The sequence below is a fragment of the Nansenia antarctica genome, assembly GCF_963989245.1.
Source record: "Nansenia antarctica genome assembly, chromosome: 7".
Classification (NCBI taxonomy): Eukaryota; Metazoa; Chordata; class Actinopteri; order Argentiniformes; family Microstomatidae; genus Nansenia; species Nansenia antarctica.
The window spans coordinates 8,428,315-8,448,788 of NC_137677.1; the positions used below are offsets into that span (position 1 = coordinate 8,428,315).

The window sequence follows — 20,474 nt, forward strand, 5'->3', positions numbered from 1 at the left end:
TAACGAGCCAGTCATACAAACATATAAAAAAAAAAAATCTCGACATCTACTGGCCAGTGTGGAATCGCGGACATTGGCTGTCAGAGAATAGAATCCTATTATCCCATTTCTCTCTTCCTCTAGAATGACCTGTCGTTGTCTGTGTGTGTCTGTGTGTGTCTGTCTTTATTGAAATTGACAAGAAATGATGGACAATGACTCCACGCGGGGCTCGATCCTGGGTGGCTGCACGTCTCTCTCTCTGTCTGTCTTCTGAGACACAGGAGGGACTTCCTCCAGGTGTTAGCTTAGCAATCTCGTTGTGTTTTAACTTCAGTTTAACATGACGGTCCACTGTGGCTCAGTTGGTAGAGCATGGCACTAACAACGCTTAGCTTGGGGCTTTGATTCCCACTGGGAATCCCATATATACTGAAATGTATGCACTCACAGCTAAATGGCATATTGTGGTGGGTTAACATAATTCACCCCCGGAACTAATAGTTGGGAGTATTGTTCCGTACGGAGGGTTAAGTGGGTGGTACTCGGTTTTAGTTCCTGTTTTAAGTGTGTGGTAACAACTGGTTCATGTCTGTTAATAAACGTCTAGCTGTGACATTTGATAAGCCGCCTCCGACTCCCGTCTCTCGGCACTACAATATATTATTATTATCGCAGTAGATGTTATTACCTTCAGGACTCTTATCATGATGGACTGGTGTTTGAAATCAGATGGAGAGTAACACAGAGAAGTTGAAGGCAGAAGCGGAGGGGCGTATCCTAGCAATGATGGAGAAAGAAGAGAAGCTACGCAAGCAGGTCCATGAGAAGAAGCGCCAGTATCTTCTTCTGGAAAAGCGCAAGCAGATGAACGACTTGCTGGATTTGCAGGTCAGAGGCCTGTTTCTGAGCCGTTTGATTTCTCTCCCATGGCATTTTGATTTGACTTAATGTCAACAACTTGTGTTGTGTTGTACATTTTTTTGTTGTATCTTCAACTGATACTAAATGAATGATTTGTGATTTTTAAAGTGGCATTGAAAAGGTTTATTGAAACATCCAAGTCTGTCATCAGCTCCAGGCTTTGATGAGGAATATGTGTGTGCTCTATTGTCCTCAGATCGCAGCATTAACTCCTGTGGCTGCAGCTGCCCAGCGCTTCACAGAAGAATACAAATCCTTTGGCACAGCAGTGGACACCACCCGCCATGAGCTGCCTGTCAAGAACCTCCACATTGAGGGGGACAGAAGAGAATTCCTGGGTTGGTTTAAGTTTATTTCCTTCAGTCAATGCAGCAGATTTCTGGGTTGGTTTAACTGTATTCCCTTCAGTCAATACAGCATACAGAGTTCAGAGCATTTGCTAAAGAAAAAAACCAAAACAAAAAACAGTGAAAAAGACAAGAGTGAAATGGAATCCTGAAGAGGGTCAAGTTTTCTACACGTAAAAAGGCGATTGTCTACAGTGTTTGTGGTCATTCCTGGTGACCATGCCTGTGATGAAACCCACGGTTCTTCTCGCCCTCTCAGGTAAAGCGGAGGCGAGCCTGAAGGAGAGTGAGGAAGTGTTACAGCAGTGCACCCTGGGAGCTCTGCATGGCAACGCCACGTCTGCTGAGTGCCTGAGGGGGGTGAAGACTGCTGCCCAGGACATCAGTGAGCAGCTCTCAGGGTATGACCACAGAGTATCAGTAGAAATGAATGAATGCTTTATTTCTCTTTTTGGAAACTTTTTTCGTCACAGATAGACATGCATACATTAGTTTTGTCACTGCTTAAGTTAGTCTGTTGATGTGACTGGTAACAAACAATTGAGTCCTGGTTAGTGAATCTTGTACTTTAACTTGATGATTTTTTTGGCATTCAAATGAAGGGTATGTGTTTAGCCTTTTAGTCTCTACTTTGCAAATGTTGCAGACTAAGCCTAGTTCTGACTGATACTTTCAACAGAAAGAATTAATCTTCATTGTGTTTTAATCTAGGACTAGACAGTCTAGGAAACCAGCGCTTGACGATTCATTTGTGAATGGAATCTAAGTAAATTGACACTATGGACAGGCAATGTGAAAGAAACGAGGAGGATATGAAATGAATGACTTGTTGTGATGTGACTTTGGTGCTGGTAGCTCCTCTGACCGTAGGGTGTCCTTCCCCCTCAGGGAGTTCTCAGCACTGCTGGAGCTGTCCTCCCTGGTCAGCCGCCAGACGGTCCACATCCAGCAGGCTCTGGAGGAGGAGCAGCTTGGCCTGACCAGAGCACAGGCACTCTACTGTCCTGAACATTGAAGAACCTTGTGAAGAACCTTGTATAGAATGGCTATGAATTAATGAATATATTACTTTTTTTGTAAATTAAAATAGCGTGCGGCTCTCTCTAATTTCTTAACTGTTTGTCACTTGGGTCCAGCGACCGGGCTGGGAGTTATTTTTATGATATGCGCATTGTTATGATGATGTCTCTATAAAGAAAACTTGTTTTGTAAATAAAATAAATCCTAATTGACTTCGGTTTCAACAACCTGTATTATTTGTTTGCAAATGCTTTTTACTCAGAAGTGACTACCCTGTTATTGTTTAAAACATAATCAATCCATTGTATGGAATTCATCATAATGTTGAATAATAATCTATTAATTTATCATAATGTTTTAAACTCTTTCACATTTGTTACTTCCTCTCCAAACATGGCTGATTTTTATTTATTTTATTTTATTTTATTTTAAATGAAGGCCTCCTTTAGGCTACAGGTTGTAGCAACACCTCCCTCTAGGGGGGGGAATACATACAGAAGTTGATGCAGGCAGAGAGAAGATATACAGGTGCTGGTCATATAATTAGAATATCATCAAAAAGTTGATTTATTTCAGTAATTCCATTCAAAAAGTGAAACTTTTTGAATTTATACATTCATTCCACACAGACTGATATATTTCAAGTGTTTATTGCTTTTAATTTTGATGATTATTACTGACAACTAATGAAAACCCCAAATTCAGTATCTCAGAAAATTAGAATATTACTTAAGACCAATACAAAACAAGTTTTTTTTTAAAATGCTGGCCAACTGAAAAGTATGAACATGGAAAGTATAAGCATGTACAGCACTCAATACTTAGTTGGGGCTCCTTATGCCTGAATTACTGCAGCAATGCGGCGTGGCATGGAGTCCATCAGTCTGTGGCACTGCTCAGGTGTTATGAGAGCCCAGGTTGCTCTGATAGTGGCCTTCAGCTCTTCTGCATTGTTGGGTCTGGCGCATCGCATCTTCCTCTTCACAATACCCCATAGATTTTCTATGGGGCTAATGTCAGGCGAGTTTGCTGGCCAATTAAGAACAGGGATACCATGGTCCTTAAACCAGGTACTGGTATCTTTGGCACTGTGTGCAGGTGCCAAGTCCTGTTGGAAAATGAAATCTGCATCTCCATAAAGTTGGTCAGCAGCAGGAAGCATTGAAGTGCTCTAAAACGTCCTGGTAGACAGCTGCGTTGACCCTGGACCTCAGAAAACACAGTGGACCAACACCAGCAGATGACATGGCACCCCAAACCATCACTGACGGTGGAAACTTTACACTGGATTTCAAGCAACGTGGATTCTGTGCCTCTCCTCTCTTCCTCCAGACTCTGGGACCTTGATTTCCAAAGGAAATGCAAAATGTACTTTCATCAGAGAACATAACTTTGGACCACTCAGCAGCAGTCCAGTCCTTTTTGTCTTCAGCCCAGGCGAGACGCTTCTGACGCTGTCTCTTGTTCAAGAGTGGCTTGACACAAGGAATGCGACAACTGAAATACAGAGTTCAAGTTTAAAGTTAAACTTAAAGTTTAAAGTTAAAGTTTAAGTTTAGTTTAAAGTTTAAGTTTAGTTTAAAGTTTAGAGTTCAAGTTTAAAAGTTAGGGTTAAGTTAGGGTTAAGGTTAGGGTTAGGGTTAGGGTTAGGAAAAGTTAAACTTAAAGTTTAAAGTTAAAGTTTAGTTTAAAGTTTAGAGTTCAAGTTTAAAAGTTAGGGTTAAGTTAGGGTTAGGGTTAGGGTTAAGGTTAGGGTTAGGGTTAAGGTTAGGGTTAGGGTTAAGGTTAGGGTTAGACTGTCCCTGTAATCTCTATGTGTGATGTGTGAGACCAGGCTGTTTATTCTGATAATAACCAGCTTGTTAACATTCAATTTGTCACATTGTATACCCACAAATACATTTCAGAACTTTAGGAGTTGTTTAAACTTGAACTCTGTATTTACACTGTGTTGCCCAGTCAATAAACATGTTTTTCGCCAACCAATCAGGTAGCGGTATTGCCCTGCCTTCCCCATACCATCCTAGGTTTCGCAAATTCGCGCCCCGGGCCCGAGCTAGATTACTCTTCCTGCAACGAATGGTGGATTGCTGATTCACATGCTTAGTATTCAAATGTATTGATTGTAAGTCGCTTTGGAATAAGGCGTCTGCTAAATGTCAAAAATGTATGTAAATGTATCTTGCATGTTGTCCACGCTCCTACGCATTTTCATTGGTTGATACCGTGCGTGACGTGGTGAAAGCAACGCAGTCGTGTCTCTCAGAAAATAATATATACTGAAATGTGTGAATGAGGGAATAAAATACATTTCTTTATATTCTTTTTTATTTCCATATTACTGTTCATTTATCTATATATTTATTGTTAATAAAGACTTGGTCCTCCATACTATGTGTACGTATTTTTCCTCAGTAGTAGGCTATTTGGCATCTTTTGGCAATGTTAATTTTTGGTTAAATAAATGATAATAAAGTACAACTTGTCCATATTTCTTTAAAAATAACTAAATATTTAATAGGGTGTCCTAATTTTTTCACGACTATCTTTATTCCATATTTTATAAGACGGTAAAACAAAAAGAAAAACACATACAGCACTGTCTGAAAATCATATATCATTGTAGCTTTTCATATATATTTATTTATGTCAGAATGAAAAATTACATACAATACTGTCTAAACAGTGAACATGAATCGACCCAACGTAAAAAAAAATAAAAAAAAAATAATTTACTGTCTGACAAAATAAGTCAATCACTTTCCCGACATGAGCTGGGCGATCTTCTGATGCAGGACCCCCTTCATCTCGGCGCTCCCCAGGTTGTCGGTGATGGTTCTGAAGAAGTGGCGTGCGTTCTCCTCCTCCAGACTAGAGCTGCTGGCAGGGTGGGCGGTGAGCACGGCCTCGTAGTGAGTCAGGATCTCCAGGGCACACAGGAACAGGGCCTCGCTCTGCCCGCCTGGCAGCATCACCTGGGCGTGCTGGACGTGGCAGAAGAGCTGGCTCAGCACAAACAGAACCTCCTGGCTGGCCGACGCCGCTGGGCGCTCCTCTGCCGCCTTGGGGTCTGTAGGGTAAAGACAGGACGTGTTAGAGGCCTTGGGGTCTGTAGAGGAGAGACAGGACGTGTTAGAGGCCATGGTGTCTGTAGTGTAAAGACAGGACGTGTTAGAGGCCTTGGTGTCTGTAGGGCCGGGGTGCCCAATACGTCTCATCGGACGACTCAAGTACCTTTTTTTGTTGTATTTGTTTTTACATATACATTTGATTTACAATTGAGAATTAAATTCAGCAAATGTGAAGGAGGAGCCTTCACAAAAAACAACAACAACAACAACAACAATAGATGAAAGGATCATTGTAATGGTCATACCTAGCAATGAGGTGGATGTCTTTGGGGAGACACCCTGCTCAGTCCTGGGGTCTTTAGATAAGGTGGTAGAGGTGTTGGGGTCTTTAGGTGAGGTGGTGGAGGTGGTAGAGGTCTTGGAGGCTTTAGGTGAGGTGAAGGCTGGGTTGGACGTTTTCGAAGAGAGGGGCAGCTTGCTCCTCAGGGACTCAACCGACTCCCTCATAGCAGTGGCATACAGCCGACCCACATGGGCCCAGCCCGGGGCAGGGAGCCAATCAGAACAGCTGGACCCACAGAGCAGTTGGAGGACCCGCAGCAGCAGGACTGACAGACGCAACTCGCAGGAGAACCCTCTCAGGTCCAGCAGGGGCAGGAACTCCACATACTCTAGGGTGTATGGGACATGTAGTTTACCTGCAAAAACACAACGCCTGGTTAGGTTAGCACACCGTACACAACTTTGAATCAAAGCCAACGTTGCGGTCGGCGGTTGATGAAGGTTCTGTTGACAGGTCCACTAACACTAAATGACCGTGGAGCAAACAAGGACGCCAGCGTACATGCTGAGGTTTCATGCATCACCAATGTAGTCTTACCTGACTGAAGAAGCTGGAGTATGGCTCTCAGTGTCCTCCCCCACTCTGTCACGGTACACCAGGGCAGGGTCTGGGTCACGGCCACCAAGAGGCCTTTGCTGAACATGTTAACGTGGTCCGGCCGGCGCTGGTCCAGGGACAGAGAGCCCAGCAAGGAGGTCTGGACCTGGTCCGAGAGTGCACAGCCTTCCATCCACGCCAGCAGCCCCGTGCCCGGCCCGTACTGGGCCAGCTCCAGGCCCGACCACTCCTGCTCCGACAGCTCGCACACGTCCATCAGAGACGACGGCACCTCGTTCTTGAAGTGCTCCCCCCACACGGGCTTCAGATGGAACCGGACAGTCCAGTCGAGCGGCTGGACTTTGTCGTAAAGCCAGAAGAGAGCTCTGGACCAGGTGTTGGGGGCGGAGGCCACCTCTCTACCCACCACCTCGCCTAATGTAGTCAGAACAGTGACGACCAGCTCCTTGGTGTCTATGGACAGGTTAGGACCAGTGCCCTCTGGTGGTTCCTCCCAGCACCTGCAGGCCCGGTTTAGAAGCTGAGAGAGGATGTAGAGGAGAGGGAAAGGGGAGCAGTTCATCACCCAGTGAGGAGAAACGTCCAGGGAGGCCAGAGACAGAGTGGAGCGGAGCAGACGCAGGCTCAGCTCGGTACCGAACGAGGAAGAGGAGGGACAGGAAGAGGGGGAGAGATGAGGAAGGACGAAGGCACACACGGCATCTTCAGGGGTTAAGAAGCTCTGCCGTCTCTCTGTGTCCTCGGACGTGCTCGGCTCCAACAGAGCGACCAGGAAGTGTAGGAACTGATCCTCTTCTTTGGCTGAAGACAGTTTAGTCGACATAGTCTCTTGTAGACAGCAGCACAGTAAGCTCCCTGTCTTCACACCACCACCTGAAACACAACAGAAGCCAGACCAGTAAAGCTTAAATCAGGGGTTCCCAAAATATTTTTGTCTTGTGACCCCCAAATTGACATCAATCATTTCCTGTGACCTGAACAACTTGATTGAGGGCTATGCCAATATATAATAATGAGGTCCAAGTGTATTCTTCTCATCACCTAAAAGATACTCTTGTGTCCTATTTATCAAATCACAGAGGTTAGTGTGATTTTCCTCACAGGACCCCAATTCGATATCACGGGACCTGACATGGGGTACCACCGACCCCAGGTTTGGGAATTGCCATGACAATTGGCTATGACATAGTGGGATGGGCCACAAAAGTGGCGTGACATATGAGAATACAGTATTCATTCAGATATGTATTTATTCACCTGTCCTGTCCATGGCGCCCCGCAGGCCCCAGAGCTGGGTCAGTATCTGGGAGAGGAGGCGGTGGGCACCCAGGTGCGCCACAGCCAGGTGGCAGCAGCGGCGTAATGTGGCCTCTGGGTTCTGGAAGGCGACGCGGGCCACAGCGGACACGGCCAACCGGAGGTTCCCCTGCGCCGCTCCGCCCTGGATGAGGCAGTTGAAGGACATGTTGAGTTCTTGGCTGAAACCTTCTGTGACAGAATGGGGGAGAGAGCTGTGGAGCCCCCTGCTGGAGGAGGTTAACGTCAAGGCTAACACTGCGTTTTTCTCAGCTAAGGGGAGCTCAGAGAAAATGTCCACGATGATGTCCTTCAGTTTTCGGCACTGTCCGACGTCCGTGTCGGTCTGGCATTTCGCAACAAGAGTGGAGACTAGTTTCATGACAACATCCTTCTGCTGGAAGGCATTTTTGTTTCTCGCCAGGCAGCTGATCCACTCTTCCTCATTCAGGGCCCAGCTCATCTCAGTGGCGAATAACACCGTGAAATCCTGGAACCCGTCCAAGCGCTGGTCAATGATGGCCACAGCAACACGACCCATGTTTATAGAGCTGCTCTCTATGTCGGGGAAGGAGAGTGAGTCTAACACCCGTCTCAGAATGTTCTGTAAATGGCTCCGCGTCTTTCCTTCCGTCTCATCCCCTGTCTGAGACATTGATGATTCCTCCAGGGCTGTGATCACTCTTTGTAGACTGCTCTTCAGACGAAGGGCAGAGAGACTAGGGTTACCAATGTCAGTCATCCTAAGCAACCCTCTCTCCTCCCAGGCTTTAGCAAGATCAGACACAGTCTGCAGGGTTTGGGTCAGTGTCCGTGTACATGGTTTAAACTGTGAGGGGGTGTGAGCTGCCCTCAGGTCTCTCTGTGCCTCTTTGATCACCTGGACCAGGTCAAAACTCTCTATCCCAACATGCCTCTCTCTGAATGACACGAACCGTGAGAGGTTCTTGAGTTTGAGCTTGGCAGGGAGGTCGACAGTTTGGTCGATCAGGTACGTGGTGTATAGGGAGTCGAGGCAAAGGGAGAGGGCAGAAAAACAAAGGTCGGGATCGTTGAGTTGAGATCGCATGTCCACCACGGAACATAACAGAATGGATAACACATCAGTGGTTGAGGAGGAGGACGGTGGTGGTGGTGGTGGTGGTTGTGTGTCCGGGTCTGACTTGAACCTCTTGGCAGCCTGGGTTGAGAGCTCGGTCGCTGGGTCTGCGGGGCGAGCACACTGGCTCATAAACACCTTATCCAAGTCATCTTCCAGATCCTCCCTTCCCTTCCACAGCTCCCACCACACCGCCAACAGAAGACGGACGTCATCCGCTGTGCTGTTACGGCTCACGTGGTTCACCAGCCTGTCCAGCTCGGCACACAGGCTGCCTGGAGGGAGACACAGGAGCAGCTGGCTGTAGGTCTCAGAGAAGCCCGGCATCGACTTGACCAGCTCAAACATCATCGCATGGTTGACGTCAGGGAGGCTGCTCTGCAGAGAGAACAACGGGTTCTCCCTCCAGCTGACTTCCACGTCCTCTCCGTTCTCCTTCCCCAGGAGCTTGGTCCATAGGATACAGATGATCTTCTTCCTCCAGTGGACGTGGTTCTGACTGTCGCCGTGGTCCAATCCACAGATTTCTCTGACAGCCTGGAGGATGGGTCGGCCAACCCTGACCCAGTCCTCCTTCTGTACGGCAGAGAGGGACGCAGGCAGGCACAGCTTGTTAGCTAATAGGAAGCCTCCCTGTAGAACAGCTGTCTTCTCACAGCTCAGCCAGAACTCTGACAACACAAACAGAAAAAGAAAATAAACAGTTTAAAATAAATGGTGAGATAGAATGAGTACATTTCAGTGACATCTGAAAGGCTTAGGCTAGTCAGGTTCCGTCATGGATTTTCACTGTCTTGGTGCCCCAGTGGTGGAACGAGCTTCCCACTGCCGTCAAGACTGTAGTCACTACCTACTGTCGTGAAAAAATTAGGACACCCCATATTTAGCTCTTTTTTTTTAAGAAATGTCGACATCTATAGATAAAGGTGATCTAATTGAACCAAAGACAATGAAAATGTAACTTTGTAATAATGTATTTTACCAAAAAAACAATGAATGCCCTAATAGCTGGTATTAACCCCTTTGGCTGAAATAAGTAGCCTAGTGCTTGTGCTTGGAGGGGTGGTAGCAGTGGAATCATTCCACCTGGTGGTGGTTGTAGGAGGGTTTTCACTGCAATTCCTCGCACAATACACACAATCAGCAACAACCACAGATGCCACCACTAACACAATCCACCTGAAGCCATGTGCTCTTCAGAGGGGGTAGCAGTAGTGCTGGGAGGGGTGGGATCATTCTCACTGGTGGTGGTGATGGTTGGGGCATATTTAGGTAATATTTTAAGATAATATAGGCTATATGCTTTTATCCAAAGTGACTTACATTGCAGTGAGTGTTTTCAGAATATAGGCTATGGTCCCATCTATCTATCTATGAAACTGAAGCTTTTATCCAAAGCGACTTACACTGCAGTGAGTGTACATTTTTTCGTTATATAAGATCCCAGTGGGGGTCAAACCCACAATCTAACCGTTGTTAGCGCCATGCTTTACCAACTAACTGAAGCCAGGTTCCTGCTGTGAATGTGCCCACTAACATAATTAATTAATTAATTAATTTAGCCATTTAGCAGACGCCTTTAATCCAAAGCGATTTACAATTACGAATTACAGGGACATTCCCCCTGGAGTAACTGAGGGCTAAGTGCCTTTCTCAAGGGCACACTAGTAGTGGTGTGGTTTCAGGCGGGATTTGAACTCACAACCTTCCGATCACAAGTCCAACTCATTATCCACTAGACCACCACTACCCAGGGTGCGAAATAAGGGGGAGCTCGGGGAGCTATAGCTCCCCTAGTGGTGACATGAGCTCCCCTGGAAACATGGTTTGTGAAATTTTGGGGGAGCTCTAAAATATTCCAAATTGCGATGGATTTATTCCAAGTTGTGACGGATTTGACCTGGTGTAATATGATTTGTAGAGGCATACAATCTATTTTGATGTTGGTATTAGGTATATACAGTAAATGATGTATAATAGCCTATATAGCCTACATATAGGCCTTTATTGGCTACTACTATGCGACAGTAACAGAGCGGGGTGCACTGACGCTGAACGCCTCATAGTGAGAAGTAGGTGGACAATGCGTGGTGCTGAAATAGCCGAAATGCGGTGTGTGGTTTGAAAAAAGTAACGCCAGCTCAGTAAATCATTCAAACTTAATGTTTACTTATAGGCTATGTGAATGTGACTGCACCACACATGTGAACAGTAACAAAGCAAATGCAGTTTACTTTTATGAAAAACATTGACAACTAAATCGGCGCAAAAAAAAGAAAAAGCTGAATCCGCTTAGCCTATATGCTCCTGAAAAACATTTAATGACAGAGCAAACACGCTACATTACTATGGATAATAATTACAATGAGCCATTCATTAAAAAAATAAAAAATAATATTAGGCTATTAAATCTCACTTAATGAGAAAACTGGCATCTCCCATCGGTCACTATTTGTTGGCTATCTGGTGATATGGACGTCTTTGAGTGTCTAGAAAAGCGCTATAAGTCTAATGTATTATTATTATTTATTATTATTATGGACGTCACTTTAAACGGCAGTTCTCAAGGTTTTTACGCACCAATCGATTCCTCTAGTCCGTCTTTATCACATTCATTGACGAAAAGGACGACTCGCATGTATAGGTGGAAGGGAACATTCATTGTGAGCACGGAAAATGTGAGTCTCTCACAACGGCTTTGCATTGATGAAACCAGGTAGGATGAACGCATAGTTCGCTGTCCATTCCTCTTTAAATGCCCTGTTTTCACCGTCAACTTTCCTCTTTAAACCTTTGGAGAGTGACATGATGTTTCTCTTGCTAGCTAGCAGGTTAAATGTTTAGCTAACTTCACCCGGCACCAAACAACCAATCTAATAATAATGTGACCTTGTAAGTCTGGGAGGAGGGGGGAATCATTATCAGAATAAAACTATGTTAAATCATTCTTAGAATAAGTTAGGCTGCGATACATCGTCAGTCCACACATTTATTATTCAAAACTATGGAAAAGGGTGAAACTACTTTGTTGAGAATCACAACACAAACTCGCTAGTCAAGCCAAAATACTGCAGTGAAATGGATTGGACTGTTACCTAGTTAACTAGAACACTACTTTACATTGTTAGCAGGCTCACAAAACAAGCCGTGTTAGTTGACTAGCGATGTGTCATTGATTTTCGACAACGCGGAAATGTGTTCACATTTTTCGAAAGAAAAGTCAAAGCATTAGAACGTAGAACGGAAAATCGCACACGCGCTTTGCGCACGGAAAGCCACCGGCCCCGATTTGGCCTTTTTTTTTTTTTTTGCTTTAATCCCAGGGCTCCCCCGCACACCGTGATTTAATTCGCACACTGCCACTACCCCTATCGTACATACGTACTGTTCATCTGAGTAGACCTGACAATGGATCGGTTCAGCATCCTTTTCAGTAACACGTATGAGGGTTGTTGCATGTGCAGGTGCATCAAAAAATATTTGAGTATCGTGGAAAAGTTCATTATTTTCCGTAATTTAATTCAAAAAGTGAAATATTTCATGCCTTTTTTTGTTTTAATGTTGATGATTAAGGCTTACAGCTCATGAACATTTAAAATCCATTATCTCAAAATATTAGAATATTACATAAGACCAATAAAAAAAGTATAAAAGAGGTGAAACAATGCCGTTTTTTTGGGTCAACCTGCATCTTTATTCATTAGACTGAAAGCGTGTTATATAGGCTACAATCTGTTGGATGTGAAATAAGAGATCCCTCTCCTTATGAGACGTGCAAACAGTGCGCCACTATCATGCTGGCCTTGAGTATCCTAATGGTGCGAGAAATGTATGTATAGTAGCAGTCCAAAATGCTCGCCGGTGTAGGTACCACATTTTTGACCTGTAATATTCTCACCAACCTGTCTAATGTATACACGATTCACTTACTTTAGTGTGCTTGTTGTACGTCGCTTTAGATAAAAGCGTCTGCTAAATGGCAATACATAGCTATATGACAACTACAATGTGCACATTTAACATTCACTTAGGTAAAAAGCAAAAAAAACAGCAAGTGTTCATACCTTGGTTCGTCATGTTCAATGATAAGGAGAGCATGTCAGCCAACATTCACCCTCGTTTCACAACTTTTAACATCTCGAACGGCATCACGGCGTGTCGTGGTTCGTCAGAGCAACGCTTCCGGGTATTATGTACTCGCGTCATGACCCCGCCCCTTTTTGTGGGTAGTAGAAGTTAGTTTCGTTTTTTCCCGGGAGATATTTCTCCCGCGTATTTCGTCTTCGTCCATTTGACATTCTGTGTCGAGTAGGAATAAACAACGATCCACAAAAAGGTAAGTGATATTGTGTGTACGTTTGTGTATGTGTGTACGTTACATCAGTAACTCCATTTGCTGTATTTGATATTGGATGTTTAAATGTCAAATAATTAAGTGTTTAAAAAAACACTAAAAACAGAAAATGACCAAGTCAATCATGATTTGTACTTGATTAGTTGAATCAGGTGTGCTTGTGGTGGAACAGATCAAATATGTGGAAGGATTGGGGGCCCCGAGGAGAGGTTTGAGAACCGCTGGTGTAAGGAGTGTTATCAGTTTATGTGCAAGAGAAATGTTTGGGTTAAATGACGTCAGATAATTTATTTGAGTTTCATCTTAGAATGTGAAATGTTTGGGTTATATGCTTAAGTAAAAGGGACGGGAAAAATGGGGTAATGTTTAGAAGTCACCTTATTGCTGGGAAAGAGAAATGTGGTGTATGCTAGTCATAGGGACGTCATGACGTAATGAGCCATGCGAGTTAGAGTTATGCTAGTACCGACTGTTGTATGAGGTTGTTGAATTGATATCGAGTAAAGCTGAGTTTCATTTATAACCTTAGTCGTCCGTGTTTATGCTAGACAGCAGGTAAAAGATCTCTACCCACCAGAGCCATGCCACAGCTCAAACAGGAGAGAGAGAGAACTAAGGATATAGTCCTTGGGCCAAACCATTTTTCACTACCAAATTCTGGGCAAATCCTAGATGTGATTTTCTTATTCCTATACATCCCTAGATTATGTTTTGATATGATAGACCTTTTGGATTGGCAGCTTATTAGTAGTTATCACCTCGTAAAGGTACGGAGTGCTTTTTTCAAAACCGGAGTTTTGCCTAGAAAAGTCCCCTGCCATATCCTGCTCCCCTTCGCATGATTCGCGCCTAGCTGTGCTGTGATTGTGATAGAGACATGAGCCCTTTCATGTTCTTTATGAGCCTGAGTCTCCTAAACACGTAGAGACCAACCCCGAGTCGATCAATGATTCCTACGATGAGCTATGGTAACTTTACCGCACCTACCCCCTACCGACGAATGCCTAATTTTTGCGGTTTTCCGGAGGTATTGTGCGGTAGGTGCGGGAAAGTTACCATAGCTCAGCGTAGGAAGCTCTGATCGACTCGGGGTTGGTCTCTACTTGTTCAGGAGACCCAGGCGCATAAAGCTAACCTGGCTCATGTCTCTATCACAAGCACAGCCCGAGCTATGCGCGACTGACGCGAAGGGGAGCAGAATATGGCCGGGGACTTTTTGATGGGTAAAACATTTTACCTAATAGATATCACCATGAAACTTCCCCAGTTGATTACTTACATTGAGACAATATTTTTTTGTATTACAAGTTTTCAGAAATGTTCTGTTTAAATATGCAAATGATGTATTATCTACTTAAAATATGAGTTAATTTGCATATCTTTAAAGAACATTTGGACCACAGATTGGATAAAGACAGTAATTAATTACTATACATCCCTAGATTATTATTTGATGTGATAGACCTTGTTGGACCTTGTTGTTAGTAGTTTAATACCTTATCCCCTCTTAAAGTATGGACTGCTGTCATTTAAAATGTGTGTTAGCCTACGTTCTGTACGGGAGTGGACCCGAATGCAGGAGACTGAGGCGGAGGCAGATGAACAGTTACATTTATTTAGCCCACAAGGCAGTGAAAGCTGTAGGTGTATGGAGTCCGGTGGTAGGTGTGGTCCAAAATTGGGAGATGTTTTCTGATTTCTGCCGCCCTCAACAAAGTTCTCCATAAGTCCAGGTTTTGGGGTGACACCAGGTTTGAGTTGGAGTCATCATCAGAGCAGTGGATGATGCTGTCCATCATCAGAGCAGTGGATGATGCTGTCCATGATCAGAGCAGTGGGTGATGCTGTCCATGATCAGAGCAGTGGGTGATGCTGTCCATGATCAGAGCAGTGGATGATGCTGTCCATGACAGAGCAGTGGATGATGCTGTCCATGATCAGAGCAGTGGATGATGCTGTCCATGATCAGAGCAGTGGATGATGCTGTCCATGACAGAGCAGTGGATGATGCTGTCCATGATCAGAGCAGTGGATGATGCTGTCCATCATCAGAGCAGTGGATGATGCTGTCCATGATCAGAGCAGTGGATGATGCTGTCCATGATCAGAGCAGTGGATGATGCTGTCCATCATCAGAGCAGTGGATGATGCTGTCCATGCCGCTTTCTTGGCAGGTTGCTGCTGCATTCACCTGAAGTTGGATCCATCATTAGACTTACACTTACTGCTGATGATGTGGGTCTCTGAAATAGAGGAATACATCTAGTTTGACATTAAATTACCAACCTTATTCTAAACTAAAATATTGTCAGGGTGCAGTAATTGGGGCAGATCTCATTACAACTACAAACAAGGAATCTTCTGTAAATTTAATGTAAATTAAGTTACATTAATATTACTACAATATAAAACCCTGTCTCAAGCCTGGGTACACAACAGGCTACTTTGCTAGTTTAGCTAGCTAACTAAAGTGTTATTAACTATAAATAATAATAATGCATTTTATTTGTATTGCACTTTTCATTCAAAAGAATCTCAGAGTGCTACAGAGTAAAAAAACCTCAAACATAATAAGTTAAAAACATAGTAAAACAACTCAAAATAAATCACAAAAAGAAGCTGGAGTATGGCTCTCAGTGTCCTCCCCCACTCTGTCACGGTACACCAGGGCAGGGTCTGGGTCACGGCCACCAAGAGGCCTTTGCTGAACATGTTAACGTGGTCCGGCCGGCGCTGGTCCAGGGACAGAGAGCCCAGCAAGGAGGTCTGGACCTGGTCCGAGAGTGCACAGCCTTCCATCCACGCCAGCAGCCCCGTGCCCGGCCCGTACTGGGCCAGCTCCAGGCCCGACCACTCCTGCTCCGACAGCTCGCACACGTCCATCAGAGACGACGGCACCTCGTTCTTGAAGTGCTCCCCCCACACGGGCTTCAGATGGAACCGGACAGTCCAGTCGAGCGGCTGGACTTTGTCGTAAAGCCAGAAGAGAGCTCTGGACCAGGTGTTGGGGGCGGAGGCCACCTCTCTACCCACCACCTCGCCTAATGTAGTCAGAACAGTGACGACCAGCTCCTTGGTGTCTATGGACAGGTTAGGACCAGTGCCCTCTGGTGGTTCCTCCCAGCACCTGCAGGCCCGGTTTAGAAGCTGAGAGAGGATGTAGAGGAGAGGGAAAGGGGAGCAGTTCATCACCCAGTGAGGAGAAACGTCCAGGGAGGCCAGAGACAGAGTGGAGCGGAGCAGACGCAGGCTCAGCTCGGTACCGAACGAGGAAGAGGAGGGACAGGAAGAGGGGGAGAGATGAGGAAGGACGAAGGCACACACGGCATCTTCAGGGGTTAAGAAGCTCTGCCGTCTCTCTGTGTCCTCGGACGTGCTCGGCTCCAACAGAGCGACCAGGAAGTGTAGGAACTGATCCTCTTCTTTGGCTGAAGACAGTTTAGTCGACATAGTCTCTTGTAGACAGCAGCACAGTAAGCTCCCTGTCTTCACACCACCACCTGAAACACAACAGAAGCCAGACCAGTAAAGCTTAAATCAGGGGTTCCCAAAATATTTTTGTCTTGTGACCCCCAAATTGACATCAATCATTTCCTGTGACCTGAACAACTTGATTGAGGGCTATGCCAATATATAATAATGAGGTCCAAGTGTATTCTTCTCATCACCTAAAAGATACTCTTGTGTCCTATTTATCAAATCACAGAGGTTAGTGTGATTTTCCTCACAGGACCCCAATTCGATATCACGGGACCTGACATGGGGTACCACCGACCCCAGGTTTGGGAATTGCCATGACAATTGGCTATGACATAGTGGGATGGGCCACAAAAGTGGCGTGACATATGAGAATACAGTATTCATTCAGATATGTATTTATTCACCTGTCCTGTCCATGGCGCCCCGCAGGCCCCAGAGCTGGGTCAGTATCTGGGAGAGGAGGCGGTGGGCACCCAGGTGCGCCACAGCCAGGTGGCAGCAGCGGCGTAATGTGGCCTCTGGGTTCTGGAAGGCGACGCGGGCCACAGCGGACACGGCCAACCGGAGGTTCCCCTGCGCCGCTCCGCCCTGGATGAGGCAGTTGAAGGACATGTTGAGTTCTTGGCTGAAACCTTCTGTGACAGAATGGGGGAGAGAGCTGTGGAGCCCCCTGCTGGAGGAGGTTAACGTCAAGGCTAACACTGCGTTTTTCTCAGCTAAGGGGAGCTCAGAGAAAATGTCCACGATGATGTCCTTCAGTTTTCGGCACTGTCCGACGTCCGTGTCGGTCTGGCATTTCGCAACAAGAGTGGAGACTAGTTTCATGACAACATCCTTCTGCTGGAAGGCATTTTTGTTTCTCGCCAGGCAGCTGATCCACTCTTCCTCATTCAGGGCCCAGCTCATCTCAGTGGCGAATAACACCGTGAAATCCTGGAACCCGTCCAAGCGCTGGTCAATGATGGCCACAGCAACACGACCCATGTTTATAGAGCTGCTCTCTATGTCGGGGAAGGAGAGTGAGTCTAACACCCGTCTCAGAATGTTCTGTAAATGGCTCCGCGTCTTTCCTTCCGTCTCATCCCCTGTCTGAGACATTGATGATTCCTCCAGGGCTGTGATCACTCTTTGTAGACTGCTCTTCAGACGAAGGGCAGAGAGACTAGGGTTACCAATGTCAGTCATCCTAAGCAACCCTCTCTCCTCCCAGGCTTTAGCAAGATCAGACACAGTCTGCAGGGTTTGGGTCAGTGTCCGTGTACATGGTTTAAACTGTGAGGGGGTGTGAGCTGCCCTCAGGTCTCTCTGTGCCTCTTTGATCACCTGGACCAGGTCAAAACTCTCTATCCCAACATGCCTCTCTCTGAATGACACGAACCGTGAGAGGTTCTTGAGTTTGAGCTTGGCAGGGAGGTCGACAGTTTGGTCGATCAGGTACGTGGTGTATAGGGAGTCGAGGCAAAGGGAGAGGGCAGAAAAACAAAGGTCGGGATCGTTGAGTTGAGATCGCATGTCCACCACGGAACATAACAGAATGGATAACACATCAGTGGTTGAGGAGGAGGACGGTGGTGGTGGTGGTGGTGGTTGTGTGTCCGGGTCTGACTTGAACCTCTTGGCAGCCTGGGTTGAGAGCTCGGTCGCTGGGTCTGCGGGGCGAGCACACTGGCTCATAAACACCTTATCCAAGTCATCTTCCAGATCCTCCCTTCCCTTCCACAGCTCCCACCACACCGCCAACAGAAGACGGACGTCATCCGCTGTGCTGTTACGGCTCACGTGGTTCACCAGCCTGTCCAGCTCGGCACACAGGCTGCCTGGAGGGAGACACAGGAGCAGCTGGCTGTAGGTCTCAGAGAAGCCCGGCATCGACTTGACCAGCTCAAACATCATCGCATGGTTGACGTCAGGGAGGCTGCTCTGCAGAGAGAACAACGGGTTCTCCCTCCAGCTGACTTCCACGTCCTCTCCGTTCTCCTTCCCCAGGAGCTTGGTCCATAGGATACAGATGATCTTCTTCCTCCAGTGGACGTGGTTCTGACTGTCGCCGTGGTCCAATCCACAGATTTCTCTGACAGCCTGGAGGATGGGTCGGCCAACCCTGACCCAGTCCTCCTTCTGTACGGCAGAGAGGGACGCAGGCAGGCACAGCTTGTTAGCTAATAGGAAGCCTCCCTGTAGAACAGCTGTCTTCTCACAGCTCAGCCAGAACTCTGACAACACAAACAGAAAAAGAAAATAAACAGTTTAAAATAAATGGTGAGATAGAATGAGTACATTTCAGTGACATCTGAAAGGCTTAGGCTAGTCAGGTTCCGTCATGGATTTTCACTGTCTTGGTGCCCCAGTGGTGGAACGAGCTTCCCACTGCCGTCAAGACTGTAGTCACTACCTACTGTCGTGAAAAAATTAGGACACCCCATATTTAGCTCTTTTTTTTTAAGAAATGTCGACATCTATAGATAAAGGTGATCTAATTGAACCAAAGACAATGAAAATGTAACTTTGTAATAATGTATTTTACCAAAAAAACAATGAATGCCCTAATAGCTGGTATTAACCCCTTTGGCTGAAATAAGTAGCCTAGTGCTTGTGCTTGGAGGGGTGGTAGCAGTGGAATCATTCCACCTGGTGGTGGTTGTAGGAGGGTTTTCACTGCAATTCCTCGCACAATACACACAATCAGCAACAACCACAGATGCCACCACTAACACAATCCACCTGAAGCCATGTGCTCTTCAGAGGGGGTAGCAGTAGTGCTGGGAGGGGTGGGATCATTCTCACTGGTGGTGGTGATGGTTGGGGCATATTTAGGTAATATTTTAAGATAATATAGGCTATATGCTTTTATCCAAAGTGACTTACATTGCAGTGAGTGTTTTCAGAATATAGGCTATGGTCCCATCTATCTATCTATGAAACTGAAGCTTTTATCCAAAGCGACTTACACTGCAGTGAGTGTACATTTTTTCGTTATATAAGATCCCAGTGGGGGTCAAACCCACAATCTAACCGTTGTTAGCGCCATGCTTTACCAACTAACTGAAGCCAGGTTCCTGCTGTGAATGTGCCCACTAACATAATTAATTAATTAATTAATTTAGCCATTTAGCAGACGCCTTTAATCCAAAGCGATTTACAATTACGAATTACAGGGACATTCCCCCTGGAGTAACTGAGGGCTAAGTGCCTTTCTCAAGGGCACACTAGTAGTGGTGTGGTTTCAGGCGGGATTTGAACTCACAACCTTCCGATCACAAGTCCAACTCATTATCCACTAGACCACCACTACCCCTATCGTACATACGTACTGTTCATCTGAGTAGACCTGACAATGGATCGGTTCAGCATCCTTTTCAGTAACACGTATGAGGGTTGTTGCATGTGCAGGTGCATCAAAAAATATTTGAGTATCGTGGAAAAGTTCATTATTTTCCGTAATTTAATTCAAAAAGTGAAATATTTCATGCCTTTTTTTGTTTTAATGTTGATGATTAAGGCTTACAGCTCATGAACATTTAAAATCCATTATCTCAAAATATTAGAATATTACATAAGACCAATAAAAAAAGTATAAAAGAGGTGAAACAATGCCGTTTTTTTGGGTCAACCTGCATCTTTATTCATTAGACTGAAAGCGTGTTATATAGGCTACAATCTGTTGGATGTGAAATAAGAGATCCCTCTCCTTATGAGACGTGCAAACAGTGCGCCACTATCATGCTGGCCTTGAGTATCCTAATGGTGCGAGAAATGTATGTATAGTAGCAGTCCAAAATGCTCGCCGGTGTAGGTACCACATTTTTGACCTGTAATATTCTCACCAACCTGTCTAATGTATACACGATTCACTTACTTTAGTGTGCTTGTTGTACGTCGCTTTAGATAAAAGCGTCTGCTAAATGGCAATACATAGCTATATGACAACTACAATGTGCACATTTAACATTCACTTAGGTAAAAAGCAAAAAAAACAGCAAGTGTTCATACCTTGGTTCGTCAT

The 20,474-nt window shown here is 45.5% G+C and overlaps 3 protein-coding genes across 3 annotated transcripts; 1 reads left to right on the top strand and 2 right to left on the bottom strand.

The window, feature by feature from the left end:
• Nucleotides 1-578: 578 nt before the first annotated feature.
• Nucleotides 579-2,413, top strand: LOC308163135 (HAUS augmin-like complex subunit 8). The gene is made up of 4 exons (XM_080537321.1): nucleotides 579-870; nucleotides 1,100-1,241; nucleotides 1,510-1,651; nucleotides 2,139-2,413. Exons 1-4 carry the CDS (start codon nucleotides 712-714, stop codon nucleotides 2,263-2,265), a joined length of 570 nt encoding a protein of 189 aa, XP_080393447.1. The 5' UTR covers nucleotides 579-711; the 3' UTR covers nucleotides 2,266-2,413.
• A 2,613-nt stretch (nucleotides 2,414-5,026) lies between these two features.
• Nucleotides 5,027-12,714, bottom strand: LOC308162345 (gem-associated protein 4-like; the record flags this gene model as incomplete). The annotated part of the gene is made up of 5 exons (XM_080536501.1): nucleotides 5,027-5,325; nucleotides 5,758-6,039; nucleotides 6,222-7,115; nucleotides 7,500-9,308; nucleotides 12,702-12,714. 5 exons carry the CDS (start codon nucleotides 12,712-12,714, stop codon nucleotides 5,027-5,029), a joined length of 3,297 nt encoding a protein of 1,098 aa, XP_080392627.1.
• A 655-nt stretch (nucleotides 12,715-13,369) lies between these two features.
• Nucleotides 13,370-20,474, bottom strand: LOC308162346 (gem-associated protein 4-like; the record flags this gene model as incomplete). The annotated part of the gene is made up of 4 exons (XM_080536502.1): nucleotides 13,370-13,375; nucleotides 15,602-16,491; nucleotides 16,876-18,684; nucleotides 20,462-20,474. The coding sequence occupies 4 exons, from the start codon at nucleotides 20,472-20,474 to the stop codon at nucleotides 13,370-13,372; spliced, it is 2,718 nt and encodes a 905-aa protein (XP_080392628.1).